Source organism: Stenella coeruleoalba (assembly GCF_951394435.1).
Source record: "Stenella coeruleoalba genome assembly, chromosome: 3".
Classification (NCBI taxonomy): domain Eukaryota; kingdom Metazoa; phylum Chordata; class Mammalia; order Artiodactyla; family Delphinidae; genus Stenella; species Stenella coeruleoalba.
Genome location: NC_137148.1, coordinates 117,459,649 through 117,482,185, shown reverse-complemented (window position 1 = coordinate 117,482,185; position 22,537 = coordinate 117,459,649). Strand labels below are relative to the sequence as shown.

Genomic DNA, 22,537 nt, shown 5'->3' with positions numbered 1-22,537 from the left:
TTAAATCTTTGCATACACTAAAGTGAAGAAAATATTGTTGTATGGTGCTTTTGAAAAATTAATTACTTTACTTTTCACATTTAGAGCTATAATCCTCCTGAAATTATTTTTTCATGTTAATGAGGTTAGGGTCAAATTATTTTTTTTTCATATAAATATCCAAATGACTGCACCATCTATTGAAAAGAAGTTCCATTCCCAATTGTTTCTGACGTGCCATTTTTTTCATAAATCAGGGGTCCATACTTCTGTTCAAGAGCCTTTTTTTCCCATTTTTCTCTTTGTTTATCCCACAATACAATATTATCTTAATTACTGTACTTCATAATAGGTTTTAGTATCTGATTGCTAAGTCCTCCAGTTTTATTCTTTTTCTTTAAGACTGCTTTGGTTATTATTGTCCCTTTGTATTTCCATATAAACTTTACCTTTCTCTTTTTTTAAAGATTTTTTTTTGATGTGGACTATTTTTTTTAAGTCTTTATTGAATTTGTTACAGTATTACTTCTGATTCATGTTTTGGATTTTTGGCCACAAGGCATGTGGGATCTTAGCTCCCCGATCAGGGACTGAACCCACATCCCCTGCATTGGAAGGCGAAGTCTTAACCACTGGATGACCAGGGAAGTCCCCATATAAACTTTAGATTCAGCTTGTCAGCTTCCACAAAGAAATCTGAAGTTTTGTTTAGGATTTTATTGCATCTGTAGGTTGAGAAGAACTGACATATTCCCAATATTGAGTCTTCCAACTATTGAACATTATATATTCCTCTGTTTATTCAGATATTTAACTTTTCTCAATAATATTTTATATTTTTCAGTGTAGAAGTCTTATGCATATTGTTATGTTTGTTTCTAGATATTTGATGTTTCTGAAACTATTGTAAATGATGCTTGAAATTTTTAATTTTCTGGGTTTTGTTGCTGTATAGAAATACAATTATTATTTGCATGTAGACCTTATATCCAGTGGCATTACTTACTTCATTTATTAATCCTAATAGTCTACAGATTCTTTATGACTTTTAATGTATACAATCATGTCATTTTTAAAAAAGACTTATTTCTTCTCTTCCAATCATTGTGTCTTTTATTTTTTCTTTGCTTTATTCCACTGGTTAGAACCTATAGTAAAACACTGAAGTGAAATAGTAAAGGCAAGCATTCTTGTCTCATTATTGATCCCTGAGGGAAAGTTTTAAATAATTTACCATTAAGGATAATGTTTACTGTAGGTTTTAAAATACTTTCTGAAAGTTCCCTTCTGTTTTCAGTTTGCTAACAATTTTACCATGAGTGTGTGCTCACTAGTGACTTTTTTCTGTATCCATTGACGTAATCATATGATGTTACTCCTTTACCTATTAATGTAATGTAGTATATTGATTGGATTTGCATTCCTAAAATAACACAGTTTTCTCATAATTTATTATTTCTATTTTATATATTTCTGAATTTTATTTACTGATATTTTGTTTAGAATGTTTCCATCTGTGTTTGTAAAAGACATTGGTCTCTAGTTTTCCTTCCTTATGATGTCCTATTCAGGTTTGGATGTCATAATCCATTGAAGTCATGCTGGTACCCAGATAATCTGGGAAATATTTCCTGTTTATCTGTCTTCTAAAAGATTTTGTATAAATTGGTGTTAGTTGTTCCATGAGTATTTAGAAGAATTCACTAGTGTGAACTGAAGTGGCAAGGTTTTTAATCACAAGTTTAATTTACTTAAGATATGACTAATCAGATTTCTTCTTGTTTCAGTATATTGTGTTTTTAAAAGATGTTTTCCATTTTACATAAATTACCAAATTTATTGGCATACAGTTGTTCATAACATCCTCTTTTATTTTTTAATGTCTGTAGGATTGGTAGTGGTGTTCCTTTTTCATTCCTGATATTTATGATCGATGTTTTCTTTCTTTTTAACATTAGTCTTATGAAGAGTTTTTTTTTTTTTTTGTCGGGGGGGAGTTACGCGGGCCTCTCACCGTTGTGGCCTCTCCCATTGCGGAGCACAGGCTCCGGACGCGCAGGCTCAGCGGCCATGGCTCACGGGCCCAGCCGCTCCGCGGCATGTGGGATCTTCCCGGACCGGGGCACGAACCGGCGTCCCCTGCATTGGCAGGCGGACTCTCAACCACTGCACCACCAGGGAAGCCCCTTATGAAGAGTTTTTAATAAGAGTTATTAATTATTACATGGAACCAACTTTAAGTTTTGTTAATCTTCTTGGTTGTATATTTGTCAGCTTTGTATTTATTTATGTTTATATATATATGTATTATTTTCTTCCTTCTACATTGGTATTTGATTTGTTCTTTTTCTAGCTTCTTCAGATGAAAGCTTAGATTATTGATTTTTAACCTTTCTTTTCTAACCTGTGCATTTAAAATTTTAAAATTTCCCTGTAAAATCTGTTTTGATATATCAGATCTTAACTTTTACCCAGTTCAAAATATATGTAAATTTCTTCTGTGATTTCTTCTTTGACTGATGGATTATATTATTTAATTTTGAAGCATTTGGGTATTTCTTTTAAATTTTTATTTCTGCCTTAATTTCATTGTCAGAGAGCATATTGAGTGATTTCAATTCTTTAAAAAAAATTAGAGACTTGCCTTATGACCCAGAATATGGATAATTTTGATATATGCATGTGCATATAAAAAGAATGTGTACTCTCCAGTGTACTATGTATGTCAGTTTATTCAGATATAATTATTGTGTTGTTCAGATTTTTAATATTAGGTGTGTCTTCTTATTCTATCAGGGGTTGAGAGAGTTGTAATACATCCTCTTCCTATGACTGGATTTATCTATTTCTTATTTATGTTCTTTCAGTTTAACTTTCTATATTTTGTAATTATGGGGATATATTCAGTCTTAGAATTGACATACTTCTGGTATATTTACCTCCTTATCATTATGAAATCTCTCTCTTTATCTCTAGTAATGCATCTTTCCTTAAAGTCTCCTTTGTCTTATGTGAGTATATCTATACTTGGTTTATTTTGGTTAGTGTTTGTGTCATGTATCTTTTTCTATTTTTAAATTTTCAAACTTTCTGTCATAACACACACACAGAGACACACACAGTTATGTGACAGCATATAGTTGAATTTTTCTTAAACCTAATCGGACAATATTGGTTGTTTAATTGGATTATTTAATCCAATTGCAATTAATGTAATATTTGATATCTATCCACTTATATATACCATCTAAATTTTTGCTATTTGTCCCTAAAGTTTTTTCTTCTTTTTCATTATTTAGATATTTATTTTTTTCCTTCGATTAATTTTAAAATTATTCTCCTTGTGATTATCTTAGAGATTACAACATCCATCTTTGATCTACAAGAGTCTAATACAAATTATTTAATTTTACTACTCCCATGATAATGCTTAGAACCTTAAAATTCCTTAACTCTGTTTATAGCACCTGCCTTTTACATTATTACTGTCATGAATTAAAATTTTATGTATATTTTAAATCCTTTAAGAAACTATTATTTTTGCCTTTAATAATCAATAGCAATTTATAGTTACCCTTATTCTTGTTCTTCATTTCTTCCTGCAAATCTGTGATTCCTTCAGGACTGTTTTCCTTCTGCCTAATGAATTCCACAAAAAGTATTTCTTTTAGTGCAGATGCGACTGTGATTAATTCTTGCAGTTTTTGTTTGTTTGAAAGCTTCATTTTTGAAAGATATATTTTCTGGTGATAGAATTCTAGTCTGGTAGTTATTTTTTTTTCAGGACTCTGAAGACATCATTCCTTTGTCTTTTGGCTGCTTGATAGTCAGCTCTCCATTTTATTGTTGTTCCTTTCAAAGCAATATGTCATCTTCATGTGATTGCTTTTAAGATTTTCTCTTTGACTTTAGTCTTTAGCAGCCTTCCTGTGATATTCCTAGCTGTGCTTTGTTTTTCATTTAACATCTTTATTGGCATATAATTGCTTTACAATGTTATGTTAGTTTCTGCTGTATAACAAAGTGAATCAGCTATATGTATACATATATCCCCATATCCCCTCCCTCTTGCATTTCCCTCCCACTCTCCCTATCCCACCCTCTAGGTGGTCACAAAGCACTGAGCTGATCTCCCTGTGCTTTGCAGCTGCTTCCCACTAACTGTTTTACATTTGGTAGTGTATATATGTCAATACTACTCTCTAGCTTCGTCCCAGCTTACCCTTACTCCTCCCCGTGTCCTTAAGTCCATTCTGTACATCTGTGTCTTTATTCCTGTCCTGCCCCTACGTTCATCAGAGCCTTTTTTTTTCCTCTTAGATTCCATATATATGTGTTAGCATACGGTATTTGTTTTTCTCTTTCTGACTTACTTCACTCTGTATGACAGACTCTAGGTCCATCCACCTCACTACAAATAACTCAATTTCGTTTCTTTTTATGGCTGAGTAATATTCCATTCTATATATGTGCCACATCTTCTTTATCCATTCATCTGTTGACGGACACTTAGGTAGCTTCCATGTCCTGGCTATTGTAAATACTGCGGCAATGAACATTGTGGTACATGACTCTTTTTTTAAAATAAATTTATTTATGTATTTATTTATTTTTGGCTGTGTTGGATCTTCTTTGCTGCACACGGGCTTTCTTAAGTTGTGGCGAGCAGGGGCTACTCTTCACTGCGGCGCACAGGCTTCTCACTGCAGTGGCCTCTGTTGTCGCAGAGCATGGGCTCTAGCTGCGCGGGCATCAGTAGTTGTGGCACGCAGGCTTCAGCAGTTGTGGCACATGGGCTCAGCCGCTCCGGGGCATGTGGGATCTTCCTGGACCAGGGCTTGAACCTGTGACCCCTGCATTGGCAGGCAGATTCTTAATCACTGTGCCACCAGGGAAACCCATGACTCTTTTTGAATTATGGTTTTCTCAGGGTGTATGTCCAGTAGTGGGATTGCTGGGTCATATGGTAGTTCTATTTTTAAGGAACCTCCATACCGTTCTCCACAGTGGCTGTATCAATTTACATTCTCACCAACAGTGCAAGAGGGTTCCCTTTTATCCACACCCTCTCCAGCATTTATTGTTTGTAGATTTTTTGATGATGGCTATTCTGACTGGTGTGAGGTGATACCTCATTGTAGTTTTGATTTGCATTTCTCTAATGATTAGTGATTTGAGCATCTTTTCATGTGTATGTTGGCAATCTGTATATCTTCTTTGGAGAAATGTCTGTTTAGGTCTTCTGCCCAATTTTGGATTGGGTTGTTTGTTTTTTTCATATTGAGCTGCATGAGCTTCTTGTATATTTTAGAGATAAATCCTTTGTGAGTTGCTTCCTTGGCAAATATTTTCTCCTATTCTGAGGGTTGTCTTTTCATCTTGTTTATGTTTTCCTTTGCTGTGCAAAAGTTTTTAAGTTTCATTAGGTCCCATTTGTTTATTTTTGTTTTTATTTCCATTTCTCTAGGAGGTGAGTCAAAAAGGATCTTGCTATGATTTATGTCATAGAGTGCTCTGCCTATGTTTTGCTCTAAGAGTTTGATAGTGTCTGGCCTTACATTTAGGTCTTTAATCCATTTTGAGTTTATTTTTCTGTATGGTGTTAGGGAGTGTTCTAATTTCAGACTTTTACATGTAGCTGTCCAGTTTTCCCAGCATCACTTACTGAAGAGGCTGTCTTTTCTCCATTGTATATTCTTGCCTCCTTTATCAAAAATAAGGTGACCATATTTGTGTGGGTTTATCTCTGGGCTTTCTGTCCTGTTCCATTGATCTATAATTCTGTTTTTGTGCCAGTACCATGCTGTCTTGATTACTGTAGCTTTGTAGTATAATCTGAAGTCTGGTAGCCTGATTCCTCCAGCTCCATTTTTCTTTCTCAGGATTGCTTTGGCTATTCGGTGTCTTTTGTGTTTCCATGCAAATTGTGAAATTTTTGGTTCTAGTTCTGTGAAAAATGCCAGTGGTAGTCTGATAGGGATTGCATTGAATCTGTAGATTGCTTTGGGTAGTATAGTCATTTTCACAATGTTGATTCTTCCAATCCAAGAACATGGTATATCTCTCCACCTGTTTGTATCATCTTTAATTTCTTTCATCAGTGTCTTATATTTTTCTGCATATAGGTCTTTTGTCTCCTTAGGTAGGTTTATTCCTAGGTATTTTATTCTTTTCGTTGCAATGGTAAATGGAAGGAAACAATAGCAAATATCAGTAAAACTAAAAGCTGGTTCTTTGTGAAAATAAACAAACTTTATAAACCATTAGCCAGACTCATCAAGAAAAAAAGGGAGAAGACTCAAATCAACAGAATTAGAAATGAAAAAGGAGAAGTAACAACTGACACTGCAGAAATACAAAGGATCGTGAGAGATTACTACAAGCAACTATATGCCAATAAAATGGACAACCTGGAAGAAATGGACAAATTCTTAGAAAAGCACAACCCTCTGAGACTAAACCAGGAAGAAATAGAAAATATAAACAGACCAATCACAACCACTGAAATTGAGACTGTGATTAAAAATCTTCCAACAAACAAAAGCCCAGGACCAGATGGATTCACAGGCGAATTTTATCAAACACTTAGAGAAGAGCTAACACCTATCCTTCTCAAACTCTTCCAAAATATAGCAGAGGGAGGAACACTCCCAAACTCATTCTACGAGGCCACTATCATCCTGATACCAAAACCAGACAAAGATGTCACAAAAAAAAGAAAACTACTTGCCAATATCACTGATGAACATAGGTGCAAAAATCCTCAATAAAATACTAGCAAACAGAATCCAGCAGCACATTAAAAGGATCATATACTATGATCAAGTGGGTTTATTCCAGGAATGCAAGGATTCTTCAATATATGCAAATCAATCAATGTGATACACCATATTAACAAATTGAAGGATGAAAACCATATGATCATCTCAAAGATAGAGAAAAAGCTTTCAACAAAATTCAACACCCATTTATGATAAAAACTCTCCAGAAAGTAGGCATAGAGGGAACTTATTTCAACATAATAAAGGTCATATATGACAAACCCACAACCAACATCGTTCTCAATGGTGAAAAACTGAAACCATTTCCTCTAAGATCAGGAACAAGACAAGGTTGCCCACTCTCACCACTATTACTCAACATAGTTTTGGAAGTTTTAGACACAGCAATCGGAGAAGAAAAGAATAAAAGGAATCCAAATCAGAAAAGAAGAAGTAAAACTGTCACTGTTTGCAGATGACATGATACTATACATAGAGAATCCTAAAGATGCTACCAGAAAACTACTAGAGCTAATGAATGAATTTGGTAAAGTAGCAGGATACAAAATTAATGCACAGAAATCTCTTGCATTCCTATACACTAATGATGAAAATCTGAAAGAGAAATTAAGGAAACACTCCCATCTACCATTGTTTTTTATTCTCCTAATTGGGTTTCATTGAGCATCTTGAGCGGTACATTTTGTTCACCATTTTTGGAAAATTCTTGGTCATTATTTCTTTAAACATTGCTTATTCCCCATTCCTAGTCCTTCTAGGATTACAATCATATGTGTGTTGGAGTTTTTCATTATGTTCCACATGTCACTAAATATTCTTGTCTGTATTTTTAATCATTTCATTCCTCAGTGTTTCTATTTGGATATTTAATATTGGCCTGTCTTGCATTCACTAATCCTATAATCCTTTACAACTACTATGCCATTACACAATCTAATATTTTAAAATTTCAGTTATATTCTTCAGTCCCAAAATTAATTTCCATTTTATTCCATTCTCTTGTGAAATTCTCTTCTACCTATTTTCTGTATTCCTTATTTTAACATATCAGTCATACTTATTTTAACATCACTGTCAGTAAATTCTAGTATGTATTTTATCTGTAGGTCTTCTGTATTGTCTATTTTTCCTCTAGGTTTTATTCATGTCAACCAGCCTTTTTGTATGTGTGCCTCATAATTTTTTATTGAATGCTGGAGATAAATGTAAAAAGCTGTCCAGGATCCAGATGATATTATTTTCTTCCAGAAAGAGTTCACCTTTTCCTCTGTTAGCTTGATAGAGTCATGTCTAATCAAAGTGCCTTAATTCAAACAAGCACTGTGCTTAGTCAAGGTTCTTTGCAGTCCTGAAAAGCACCTGACCCTTCAGAATTTTCAGTTCAGAACTCAGTGTATTCTCCACAGCCTTTCCCATGGCAGATCACAAACTCTAATTTTTATGCATTAAGACTATTAAAACTTCACTCTGCTTTTCTGAAATTTTCCTTCAAGTTTTTAGTCTTCTTCCCTGGAATGTCCCAGAATTTGACAAGCATCATGAGGGGGAAAACTGGCCTTGAGCTTGAATCTTCCAGTTTGCCAAAGGCTATTGAAGTTACGCCATCCCTGGCAGAAGCCTTTTGTCTGTTCTTTGAGTTTGCAGATTTCCTTAGGGCAAATTGACTGTAGGAGTCAGTTCAGAACTCCAAGGATTTTCCTTTTCAGGAATCTTAGCCCCTTCAGTTCTTTTTATATCATCTGCTCTCTGTTGCTTGAAACTGGTAATTTCTGAATTTAAAACAGGTTTTATTGTTGTTTTCTGCTGTTAGATAATCCATCTAACCGGGAAACAGAATTCCACCAAATATGTGCATAACTTATAATTTAAGACTATTTAAAATCTATATTTTGTAATTTCTGGTAGTAAGAAATAGAGGGTCTTAAAGTGATGTGGGTTATATTGCCTTCAGTAGAATTTCTGTGCCTAAAACAGCATGTGTTAAACTCACTATATGCTATGCCTAAAAACAACAAAGGAATTGTAAAAAATGCACATATAATAGAAGCACTTGAGAAACTATGATTGAAATGGGTATTATTATCCATATATTTGGCCTCCATTCTCTATTTTTGTTTTGCAAAAGTAGAACTGGCCTGTTTTTCTTAAGGTATTCATTTTGTGGAAGTTATTTGGATTATATCTACTATTAAATTATAATCATTGAATTTTAAAATGTTGATCTGTTCTACACCAAAGACTGGTGGTGATCCCCAGCTAGTAAGGCATGATCCATCCTTTATAAATACACACAGTAATTTATAAAGTAATACACAAAGTAATTCATAAATTTACTCATATAAATTCATAAATGTGGTTCTGAGTGTTTGGCCAGTCTCATTTGGGTGATTATATAAATTGGACTTTCCTGGCATAAACAAAAACATGAACTTAGATGTTCATAATGTTGAAATATATTGCTGAAAACTTTAATCACATTTCTTTTCATCATACATAAAAACTATTTCATTTAAATATCTAACAGTAAATGGAGAAGTTAAAGTAAGTGGAGAAGTTAAAGTTGACTACCGTATTTATGTCATATATTTGTTTGTGTTTAATTTTGTTCTCATTTTTATCACTTTCTAGTTTCAAGTATTAGATTGGATGAAGGCTAATAGCTATGTTTCAATAATGACTTAAACAGTAATTTTCCTTTTTTATTTCATTATATCCTTAGAAAAAATGTAATTCAGAGAAAGCTGCAAGTAATTAAATTCCAGGAGGATGACACAATATCTAAAAATAAATACTTAGGTTATAAAGCAGGCTCACATTGTGCCAGAAGTTCAATAACTGGTCTTATAGTTACATCCATATAAATTTAGTTGGAAACCACATAATCGTCTTGCTTGGCTTAATGAACACAACATGAAACAATTATAATTCAGATAAGTTTATCTTAATTTCTATTTCTATTCTTGTTGTCTTAAAAGAAAAAACAATGCTTGTTTCTTATTACTAAAAGTTAGCATAATTGAAAAAGTAAATTTATGCAAAATACCCAAACGCTACATTGAAGGACAAAACAAGGTGACTTGGAGATCAAAAATAAATCATTATTTTGTTCATAAAAGCTGCCCATGTTTGCAGAGTAACTTAAAATGAGCAATCAGACTAGAACATAATAACCAAAACTGAGAAGAAATTCTGACTCTTGAAACATGCAGGGAAGCTGCAGGAAAACCAAGAAAAACACATACGTTAAACTACATTTGAACTTCTGTTAATAGGGCAAAAGGAAGGACAAGAAAGTATATGCCCTCTACCTCTTGAGACCTTTTAAAGGATTTAGGGTTTACTTAAGATTCTAAGATTTTAAGTATTTTACCAAGCAGTGACTTAGTTTTATTTTAGTGAAGTGATACCAAGTTATATAAGATTTTCTCTTTAATTGTTATTTATAAATGAGAATAATTTTTATTATAATATCAGTGAGTATTTATGGAGCAATTACAATGTGCTACGTAAGTAGCAAACAAGATAATCTCTAGCATATACGGTGCTCACAATGGGATATGGTCACAACTGTAGTGTATCAATAATTTAATAAAGTGCATGTTTAGGTACAATTTGGGAGAAACAAGTATGCTAATTTATATGTTCATGGCTATTCAGGGGGGCATAGCCTGGTAGAATAGTGAACAAGAAAGGTCTTAGGTAGCTACAAAGAATTTCAAACATTCTGGCCTCGCAAATATAAAGCTATGTGGTAAAGACAAGTACCAAAAATATATAGAAATGTAAGATTACACAGAAGCTTTAAAATGTTTCCCTGAAAAGACATTAACCAAGAAGTTCCTTTAAAAAAAATTTCTTCTTACACTACTTGAGTAATTTATAGTTATGGAAAGATTAATCACCAAGAGAAGGTCAAATATGAAGAAATACATAATATCAAGTGTAACTAAAAATGCTAAATCCAATCAATATTAATAAAAGGAAGGTTTAGCACAGAGACATGCATAATTTGCAATAGAGATATACATATTTCTACAACAATACAATCTCAAGAGAAAGTAATGCAATGTGAGTCAGGTTTAACAAAATTGAGAGGCTCACTTGACCAAATACGACACTTAACCGAACAAAATTATTCCTGCAGTTGGGGCTTTCTTTTAATTTTCTCTCTCTCTGTTCTGAACCAAGAGTTTGGGAAATACTGGCTTCAGGAATTTGAACTCACCAGTTTCATGGTCTCCCGTCAGACACACCTCGTACTGGTAGCTCTGGGACAGGGTCCCCGTGCCGCTGACGTCCACCAGGTGGCCCGGAAAGTGGCCCTCGGGCACCGAGCAGCGACCCACCGAGGCCACCCCTCCCCTCCTGCACAGCCGTACCGCGACGAACACCAGCACCGAGAAGAGGAAGAGCGACGACACCGACGCCAAGGCGACCACCAGGTAGACGGTGAGCGGAGCGGCCGGGGCCGCGTCCGCCGCTTCCGCTTCAGGGGCCGGCAGGTAGGGCTGCGAGAAGCCGTCCACCAGCAGCACGTGCAGCGTGACGCTGGCCGAGAGCGGCGGCTCGCCGTTGTCCTTGACCAGCACCAGCAGCCTGTGCTTGGCCGCGTCGCGCTCGCTCAGCAGCCGGGCCGTGCGCACCTCGCCGTTGTGCGCCCACACGCCGAAGAGGCCGGGCTCCGTGGCCTTGAGCAGCTGGTACGACAGCCAGGCGTTCTGGCCCGAGTCGCCGTCCACCGCCACCACCTTGGTCACCAGGTAGCCCGCCTCGGCCGCCCTGGGCACCAGCTCGGTGCAGGGCGCCGAGGCGTTCTGCAGCGGGTACAGCACGAAGGGCGCGTTGTCGTTGTCGTCCACCACGAGCACGCGCACCAGCGCCTGGCTGCTGAGCGCGGGCGAGCCGCGGTCGGCGGCGCCCACGCGGAACTCGAACGCCCGCAGGGCCTCGTAGTCCAGGGACCTCAGGGCGAACAGGTGGCCGTTGTCCGGGTTGATGGACACCAGGGAGGCCAGGGGCACGTGCGCGTCGAGGGGCGGCAGCAGCGAGTAGGTGACCTGGGCGTTGGCGCCCGCGTCTCTGTCTGTGGCGCGGACGCTGCCGATGTGCAGGCCGGGACTGTTGTTCTCGCGGACGGACAGGGTGTAGGAGGTCTGGGTGAAGGCGGGGGCGTTGTCGTTGACGTCGGACACCAGCACGGTTATGTTGTGCTGGGTTTTCAGTCTCGGTGTCCCCATATCTGTGACGGTGATGGTGATGTTGTACTCGGCTCTGCTCTCTCTGTCCAGAGGGCTCTCTGTTACCAGGGTGTAGAAATTCTTTAAAGTCGGTTTTAGAATGAATGGCAGATTACCTGGAATAGAGCAAACCATCCTTCCATTGTCTCCGGAGTCTCTATCTCGAATTCGGAAGATGGAGACTACAGTCTCAGGAGCATTTTCTGGGATGGAGCAGGTGAGTGAAGGTATGGTAAATTCAGGGGCGTTGTCATTCACATCTACCACCTCTATGGCTACAGTGCCTTTTCCGGAAAGGCCTCCTCCATCTGTAGCCTCAATTTCCACGTGGTAAGATTTAATTTGTTCAAAATCCAATTTCTTTGTCAGTCGGATTTCTCCTGTGACTTCATTTATTGAGAAAGTTTGTTTAATTTCCTCTGATGCTTGGAATAAACTGTAGGAAACAGTCCCGAAGTTTCCAGCATCTACATCCCTAGCTAAAACAGTAAGTATTGGGGAGTCTAGGGGGATGTTTTCCAGAACCTGCACCTCATATGGAGTGTGCACAAACTCAGGAGCATTGTCATTGACATCCATGATCAGGATTCGTAACATGCTGGTGCCAGACCTAGGTGGAGACCCGCCATCCAGCGCCATGAGGGTTAAGCTGAACTCAGGCTGCTCCTCTCGATCCAGTGCTTTGTCCTGCACCAAATCTGGATATTTATTGCCCTCACTATGATTTCGAGTGACAACGTGAAAATGAGAATTGGGGCTGATAGTGTATTTTTGAAGACCATTGCTGCCCACATCCAAATCCTGAGCTAATTTCAACGGAAAAACAGTCCCTGGCTGGCTGTTTTCCGGTATTTTCAGGAGCATTTCCCTATTCGGGAATACTGGGGAGTGGTCATTTATGTCCTGGATTAATAGTTCCCCTTCAAAAAATTGCACCGGAGTTTCCAGGAACACTTGGAAATGCAGCACACAGGGTTCAGCGGGGCCACATATATCTTCCCGGTCTAGTTTCTCCCTCAAAAGCAAATCTCCAGTCTGGCGATCTAGCAGCAAGCGCTGCTTGTCATCGTCACACACCACCTGGGCCGACCGGGCGGCCAGCTCCCCAATTCCCAGGCCCAGGTCCTTGGTCAAATGGGCTATAAAGGAGACGCTCTCTGTTTCTTCCAGCACAGAATAACGAATAGGCGCAGGGTGAGCCTGAGATAAGAGTACTATCAAAATAAATGTCATCACTTGCCTGTTTTGTTGAATTCTCTCTAGCGTCTCCATGTTGGAGCCAGAGTGCTTACATCCAATCCCTTCAGCAACCACAAAAAGACCCGAGGTATTAAATTCTGACTTCTTGCTTGGTAGAATCTTCACAAAATTGCTTTTAATCTTAAAGTCGTTTAGTATATCGCTACCCAAACTCGTTGGTAACCCAGCACGGCTGGCAAAGCTGCTTCTGTGTGGTGTTGATTTCGTCTGGCAACAAAGGAACACGGGAGCTTTTTAGGGCTCCTTATTCACAGTCTTAGCCGGCAGCGCCACCCTGCGTCCTTATTGAGAAACTAATACTGTAGTCTCAAGTCAGCCTATTTTGGAAGTGTCTAAATGTAAGCCCTTTAAAAAAGTGTATAGAACTTTTTTTTTTGCGGTACGCGGGCCTCTCATCGCATACCACCGCGGAGCACAGGCTCCGGACGCGCAGGACCAGTGGCCATGGCCCACGGGCCCAGCCGCCCCGCGGCATGCGGGATCCTCCCGGACCGGGGCAAGAACCCGCGCCCCCTGCATCAGCAGGCGGACCCCCAACCACTGCGCCAAGAGGGAAGCCCTAGAACTTTAAAAAGTTTTGTTATTCCATTAAATGGCTTAAGGTATAGGTTATTCCATTACATTGCATGAGCTAGAATAATTGTGAGCACAAAGCAAGGGGCTATCTTCCTCTCCCCATACCCTTACAAGTGGAACTTAAAGAACTCCATTTCCCCTTTGTCATAATCTAACCAGGGGAGATAAACTCTTATAAAATTATAATTAATAATAGTTTTATCTGTTTATTTCCAAGTATGTGAGAAATTTATGATGATGCAAAAAGTTTGTGTAAGGTGTTCTGTACCACTTGGTCTCAGGTTCTATTTTTTTACACTGGTGTGCAAACAGTAATACAGTTGAATAAAGAGGCATCTTGCTTTGTTATAAGTCCTTTTACAGTGTGAACCCACATTAAAATATTAAGGAGGTGAAATAGTATTAGAATCAGATTCTTAGATCCAGAGAGGAAATGAAAGGATTTTTACAGATAAAGAAACAGAAGCTCAGAGAGTGATAGGACTTGATTATTCTACTTGACTATCATCAGGATAATATCAAGACAAAATTGAGTGAAAACCATAGAATTTTATTAAGGTAAAGCCTTTAAGTTTAAGCTGATTTAGCTAGATATCTGTATTTAATAATGAGTTTGCTTCTTACCACATTGATCCTTTGTAGCCCAGATATCACATTCCTTGACTAGCCAATTTGCGGGAAGACAAGAAGCAGTGATTTAAAACATTTTAATGTGTGAGCAAAGGGTACCTCAAGCTTTGCCTACTTATATATGGTGAAGAGGAGAGACTTGTTTATAAAATGGATTTCAGTGCAGCATGCAGCTATTGTGATTTCCCTGATATAGTAAGTTAACTGAGACACAGTTAATCAGTTTACTGGTTACAATTAGTATATTGAATGGAGTACCACTTACCTTGGTACATATGGGATTTCTCCTCCTTAAATATCTTATAATTTAATTACTTAATTAACTTCATAAATTATGATTCACATTTAATGAATTATTTTAAAATCATGTCAGTAATCTTAGATTCTGATAATGATAGAAAATATTAGGAAAAATTATTATTATTATTATTTACCTTTTTTTGGCTATGCTGCGCACATGCGCGGTCTTAATTCCACAACCAGAGATCGAACCCGTGTCCCCTGCAGTGGAAGCGTGGAGCCTTAACTGGTGGTCCGCCAGGGAAGTCCCAGGAAACATTATTTTTGAAAGAAGCCTGGACTATAGTAGTCATTCAGTAAATATCATTTGGATAAATTAATTAACCCACTCTAATGATCATATTTCTAGCTATATTAGAAGATTACTGTGAGATCATGCATTCAGCCATGAACATGTCTGACACTGAATACAGAATTCTGAGAGATGAGAGTATAATACACGCTAAGCACTGTTCAAATAAATTTACTTTTATTCTAGCTCTGTTAGTTCCTGTTGTAAGAGATCTAGTAATAGCAATAATAGTAATATTAATATGCTGTAGGATTTTCTTTCATGCTTAAGGCAAATCAGAGAAATATATATCAACATTAAGTGAAATGATAAAAAATAATAAACATACTGAAAAGAAAAAAAGAAAGAATATTATTTTAGATATAAATGGAAAGCAAATTTCCTGAATGAAACAAAAAATTGTTTCATACTGTATTAACTGAGCTCTAGTTAAAGTTAAAGAGTTCAGGACAAAATTCAAACTAGATTTTGTTTACTTATTCCTATATGCTGACATAGTAATAGTGTTGCAGATTAGCTCTTTTCGATCCCTTTTGTCAATCCAAAACAAATGAAATCTAGGTAATATTAACATATATGTGTCACTATATGCCAGATAGTACTCTAAGCATTTTACATACACTAACTCATTTTATCCCTCAAACAACCCTATGAGGTGGGCACTCTTATTAGGCACATTTTATAGACAAAGACATTGAGGAATAGAAAGTTTAAATAATCTGCCCATAGTCACGCACCATGTGAAAATGGCAAAGGTAGGATTCAAACTGTTACAGAATGGCTCCAGAATCCATTCTTTGATCTAACTAAGTGGAATTAGAGAGGTGAACAACATTTTAGGTAATTTAGATCCAAACTTCAGCCTTGCCTTGGGTACACAGATATCATGGGTGAAATATATTTCTATTCAAATTTTTAATTAATATAAGAATCTTTTAAATAGTTTGTCTCCCGTTAGAGATAGGTACCAGCAAAAAGAGGTGCTTACAAAATTTAGAAATTGAAAGGAAAACTAAGAGTCTTTTGTTGAGATCATTAATTAGGTTTAAAAAAAAAAACTAAGAGTGACATGAATAATGAATTCCCTGTAGCCTTAAATATATATATATATAAATATCTATGTATAGATCTTTTGAAATGTTATCAGTGTGTAAAGTTAAAATCAAGAAAGGTGGCCTAAGATGATAGTTTAACATTGCATCATGGATTATTTTGCCAAACTGCCAAACTTATCAGAAAAAAAACTATTATATCTGCATGGAAGAGGCAATAATGATAAAGAGAATGACTACCTGCAAAACCATTCCATTCCAGTCAGGAAAGCTGCATTATCCATTCTGAAGGATTCATACAACAACTTACACAATTGGTTGCCAGACCTGAAGCACAATATTTAAAACATTTCTTCCATTTTGAATACACAAAGAGAGATAGAATAGTTAGAGGGATACTCTGGTAATTAAATATCAGTTCTAATTCCTCCTTGGTAAAATACAGGCAAGAACTTTAAATATCATTGAGGGAAAGATAAAAATCATTTTAAAGGAATTTGAATACAAGAAGTCCTGAAGTTCAAATGCTAAACACATACTTTGAAGTTTTGAGTAGTCTCACTTGTTTAAAAAAAAAGAGAGAGAATGTTTTTTTAAACTTCATGATGACTTGAGGGCTGTTTTGCTCTTAACTTGGAAGGGGAAAGTACAGAGAGATATTAAGCAATAATTGTTGAAAGGAGAGATGAATTGGTGAAATATGTATTAGATTTTAAATAGTATTTTTAGTTACTAAAATCACACTTCAAATAGTATTATTTCAAAATATTAAGCAGCATTGATAACTGGTAATTATAAATGGTTTGTAGATTTTACTAGAACTTCTTATAAAAGGAATTATCTTTTGGAATTTTCTACTAAATAGATAAATTAGATTCATCAGCTGGCCATTCAAATGAAATAACCGTAAAGGAAACAATACTTGTCACTGGTAAAAGCAAACTAAAATTTAATATATTTTAACCTTTTAATATCTTATAGCTAAACTGAAGCTATGTTTTTAAACAATCACACTAATTGAAATGCAAATTTAGAAAGGAGATATTTGAATAATTAGTGTTTGGCCTTAGAAATTTGTGATGAAATCCAATATAATTTCTAATAATTCCTTGTATTACATACTATATTAAAAATAGGGGCTTCCCTGGTGGCGCACTGGTTGAGAGTCCGCCTGTCGATGCAGGGGACGCGGGTTCGTGCCCCGGTCCGGGAAGATCCCACATGCCGCAGAGCGGCTGGGCCGGTGAGCCATGGCCGCTGAGCCTGCACGTCCGGAGCCTGTGCTCCGCAACGGGAGAGGCCACAACAGTGAGAGGCCCGCGTACCGCAAAAAAAAAAAAAAAAATAGTATTTGTATGTTTAATTTTTCAAGATTGTTTTGGCTACTTGCATTTCCAAGTGAATTTTACCTTCAATTTGCTAATTTCTGCAAACAAAACAAAACAAAACAAAACCAAGCCTGCTGGTATTTTGATAGGGATTCAGTTGAATCTGTGAACCAACGTTAAATCTTCCAACACATGAACAATTTTCCATTTACTTAGGTTTTCTTTCATTTCTTTCACTGATGTTTTATAGTTTTTGGCATACAAGTCTTGCACTTATTAAATTTATTCCTAAGTATTGTATTATTATTATTATTTTGCGGTACGTGGGCCTCTCACTGTTGTGGCCTCTCCCGCTGAGGAGCACAGGCTCCGGACGCGCAGGCTCAGCGGCCATGGCTCACGGGCCCAGCCGCTCCGCGGCATGTGGGATCTTCCCGGACCGGGGCACGAACCCTCATCCGCTGCATCGGCAGGTGGACTCTCAACCACTGCGCCACCAGGGAAGCCCAGCTGTGGGTTTTCATAGTTGCGTTTTATCAAGTTGAGGATATTCCCTATAATTCTTAGTGTTTTTATTGTGAAAAGGTGTATTTTGTACAATGCTTTTCCTGCATTTATTGAAATGGTTGTATGGTTTTCCTTTTCTGTTAATACATTGCATTGATTGATTTTCATATGTTAAATCAACCTGTATTTCTGGGACAAATCCCACTTGGTCATGTTGTATAATCCTTTTCACACGTTGCTGGAGTCAGTTTGCTAATATTTTGTTGAGGATTTTTTATACCTATATTCACAAGAGATATTGGTATTTAATTTCCTTTCCTTGTGTTATCTTTGGTTCTGGCAGCAGGGTAATACTGGCCTCATAAAATGAATTGGGAAGTGGTCCCTGCTCCCTTTTTTTTAAAACAAGTTTGTGAAATATTGGTGTTAATTCTTTTTTAAAAAAAAATATTTATTTATTTATTTGGCTGCACCTGGTCTTAGTTGCAGCACTCGAGATCTTCGTTGCCACATGCAGGATCTTCATTGCAGCATGCAGTATCTTTAGTTGCGGCATGCGGGATGTTTAGTTGTGGCACGTGGGATCTTTAGTTGAGGCATGCGGGATCTAGTTCCCTGACCAGGGATCAAACCTGGGCCCCCTGTATTGGGAGCATGGAGTCTTAGCCACTGGACCACCAAAGAAGTCCTTGGTGTTAATTTTTTAAATGTTCAGTACAATTCACCAGTGAAGCCATCTAGTCCTGGCTTTTCCTTGTGGAAAGTTTTGTGACTACTGATTAAGTCTTGTTGAAACATTCAGGATGAAGAAATCCATTTCCCCAGAGATAAATATAATGGGAAAAAAAACCCTCAAAAGACAATACTTAGAGAAGACAATTTTAATTTTTGATAAACTTCTAATTTTTCTAAAAGTTCAGTTTCTCATCAAAGTCTTTCCTCATGGACAGCCCATATTAGTTGGACACTATTGACTTCAAAAATCTGAACCCATGGGCTTCCCTGGTGGCGCAGTGGTTGAGAGTCCGCCTGCCGATACAGGGGACACGGGTTTGTGCCCCGGTCAAAGTTGAGCAAAGCTTGAGCTAAGCTTCTTAATTAAGGCTTGGATTTGTAGAGCCTGAGGCTGTAACCACTTTGAGACTCCTTCCTCCCTTTGCAAGACTACCAAAACCAGTAATGGTATGAGGGAAACCTCCAATAGAACATGAGTTCTCAATAAAATATCACCAACTAACAAGACTAACAGTGTGAAAAACAGACTCAACAAATAAAAGATGTATACAGAAGAAACAGAGATTGGAACAATATGGAAAGAACTTACAAGTAAAAGATATTTAATTTCCTCCAACAAAAAAGAAGGAAATGGCAATTGTTTAAAAAAAAAAAAGAACAAATTGTTGTGAAAATCTGCCAAATGGAAATTTTTGGGGAAAAAAGCCCACCAAAAACTATAGTTAATTTAAAAAAATTCAGTATATTGGGTGAATCTCAGGTTTGGACCTAGCAAATATCAGAACATCAAGAATAAAGAAAACATCTTAGAGAAAAGAAGTTTACAGATAAAAGAATGAGAACTAGACTGATAGACTGTTCATCAACAGTCTTCAATACCAAAAGAGGGAGAAGGAAAATTAGTTTACATTTTATTTTTTTATATAAATTTATTTATTTTTTTGCTGTGTTGGGTCTTCGTTGCTGTGCACGGGCTTTTGCTAGTTGCGGCGAGCGGGGTCTACTCTTCGTTGCGGTGCGCGCGCTTCTCATTGAAGTGGCTTCTCTTGTTGCAGAGCATGGGCTCTAGGCGCGTGGACTTCAGTAGCTGTGGCTTGTGGGCTCTAGAGCGCAGGCTCAGTAGTTGTGGTTCACGAGCTTAGTTGCTCCGCAGCATGTGGGATCTTCTCAGACTAGGGCTCGAACCCGTGTCCCCTGCATTGGCAGGCGGATTCTTAACTGCTGCACCAACAGGGAAGTCCCTAGTTTACATTTTAAAATCTATGACCAACCAAACTATTGGCTAAGAACATGAGGATTAGACGTACAAATAACTGAATTATGCCTAATAGGTTGCCAGCTTTAAAACATGTAACAATCTACTCTAAGAAGCAAAATATAGTAGTGGAATATATGTTTAAAAACTGTAATTTTTTAAAGTCCCCATTTGCAAGGAAGCCATATTCAAGGATTAAGGAAGATTTATTAAAAGTGTGGTAAGTTAGTTCACTAGTTTTAATGAGTGATATTTGAATATAGTTTAGTCTTTTAACAACTCTACATAAAAGTTTAAAGTTCATTTTCATCTCTTTGCCTTTCAGTATTAAAAACTAGATTAGAATATTAGTAAGAGATCAATCTGGAAATAATTCACAGTAATGAATTTGTCCATCCTTTAAAAGAAAAACTACTGGGAAATTATTATGAATGTAGAAAGTCATCATTTTTACCTAGTGCTGGACTTTCGGTTGGGGGAATTCCAAAAAGTGGCAAAGATACTTAGTACTATACATATAGTGCCCTCGCTGTCATGTACTTAATAAAATATCCAGGTAAAGAAGTTTCTGAAAGTTGTCTTCAAATAAAAGGGTAAAAGGTTTCCAATAGCCAAGAAATAAAAGCAACTTTGAACCAAGAGTAAGGTATAATTTTTTCCTATCTTCAAATTTAGTCCATATGATCTTTTCTGGCTTTACTAAACTCTGATCACTTCTCAACAATATGTGAATTCAGTGCATCTATCAACTAAGATATTATTAAGTATCTGTCTTCTTATGTCTGGGTCTAAATAACTCCCCGGTTATATAGTGCCTCCAATTTGAGTCCAAAATCATATACCATATTGGCCAAAAAAGAACTGGCCTTCATATTTTCTGTAGTTGAAAACTTCCCTGGTTCTCACATGAGCTGGAACTAAGCCAGCCAAATACAGAGAAGTCTTGATCAGAATTCTTTGCCTTTTCTCTGATCTTCATGAAAATTCAGCTAAGTATGAAAAGAAGAAAAAAACATCTGACCAAAGATTCAGATTCAATATCTCTATAAAGTACTTAATGAGTGAAAGGAAATACTGTCTTTCCCCTGATTACTAAAGATTCATGTATTTGACTCTCATACCTAAAATAACACCATTTTAATATGATTATAACTTTATGTGTGATTGAAGACATGTCAGTATTAAACTTTGTTTTTTTTTACAGTCATTAGGAGTTTTAAATTTTTGAGCTGTAATTGACATGTAACACTATATTGGCTTCAGGTGTGACAATGATTTGATATTTGTGCATATTGCAAATGATGACATAAGTCTAGTTAACATCTAGTTAACAACATTCTTTTTCTCTTTTGAGAATTTTCAAAATCTTTGAGAAACTTCAGTTCTCTTTCTGCTAGTCATGAGTATTCAATTTCTGGAAAGTTCTATGCCTCTGGATGAGAAAATGCCTATGAGGAGAAATTTTATTTTGTCCTAATCAGATTTTTAAATTGGGGACTAAATATTTTGTACTTTAAAATAAGGTTTTTTTCTATTTCATTCAAATTAGACATAAAAATTGATGTTTGGTTGCTTCAAGAGTTTATTCTTAGTTGCAGTTAATTTAGACTTTCACAGTGATATCGCTCTCTCCCCTTTAGAACTTCCCATTCTTCTAATCTTCTTTTAATTACTCTATAGGAGGTAGAATGCTGATGTGGTTGGGCAGTGTTTATCCCAGAAGGACCATACATAATCCTAAGTCATGTCAGGGTGAGATCTGAAGGAGGGAACTAAGAGAGGAAACAAAGAACATATTTCCTTCATATATCACCATATAAATGCCAAGTAGATATTAATTTTTTTAAAGTAGGATTGGATGGGACACCACTTTTGCTATAAAGCATTTAGAGAACATATGTACATGTACTTTCTTGAAATTTTTTTAAAATGGCCCTCAGGTTGGTAATACTTACATCTCAGAAATTAAAAAACAAATTGTCATTCCACCAGATGCTTATTAAATAATCTTTTCATGCCAAATGGAAAAGCACGATCAGTTGTTCAAAATGCCTATGTTTAATTTTTTTTCTCAGTCATCCATCATAAATACACTTTAGGCAAATCTAAGAGTAATCTGACCTATTAACCTACATTTTTTGTCCATTTTTATCCAATATAAGCATATACAGTGTTGAAATATTAATTGCAAATGTCAAAACAGAAAATGAATTATATGTGTAAGTTTTATTTGAGTACTAAGCCCCTACAGGATGATACACCTTAAAATGGTACATATTAAAACATTTTTAGTTATCCACTTCATTAACCACAGACAAAGCTGCTTTAGGAGTATTATAAAGAATATTACCTGACTATATTCAATAGGGTAAATTATAATATTGGTGGTTCAGAACTCTCTCTACATTGCTTTGGATAGAGAATTTGAAATGACTACCTTAAATAAACCTATTTGAAATCATCATTAAAAGATAATGCATTTATTTTTATTCAGCTATTAGAAAAAGAAAGAGGCATTAATACTGGATTGAAAAGGTAGGAAGCAGATGAAAAAAGAACATGCAGGGTTAACTAGACAGAAAGTAAAATCAAGATATAAACAAA

General features: G+C 36.6%; 1 protein-coding gene across 1 annotated transcript in view; it reads right to left on the bottom strand.

Moving 5' to 3' along the window:
- LOC307184889 (uncharacterized protein) overlaps window positions 1–22,537 on the bottom strand; it is a 33,037-nt gene that overhangs the window by 7,937 nt on the left and 2,563 nt on the right. The window contains 2 exon segments of the mRNA XM_079918651.1: window positions 10,863–10,922; window positions 10,925–13,078. Coding sequence (XP_079774777.1) covers window positions 10,863–10,922; window positions 10,925–13,078 — 2,214 coding nt within the window.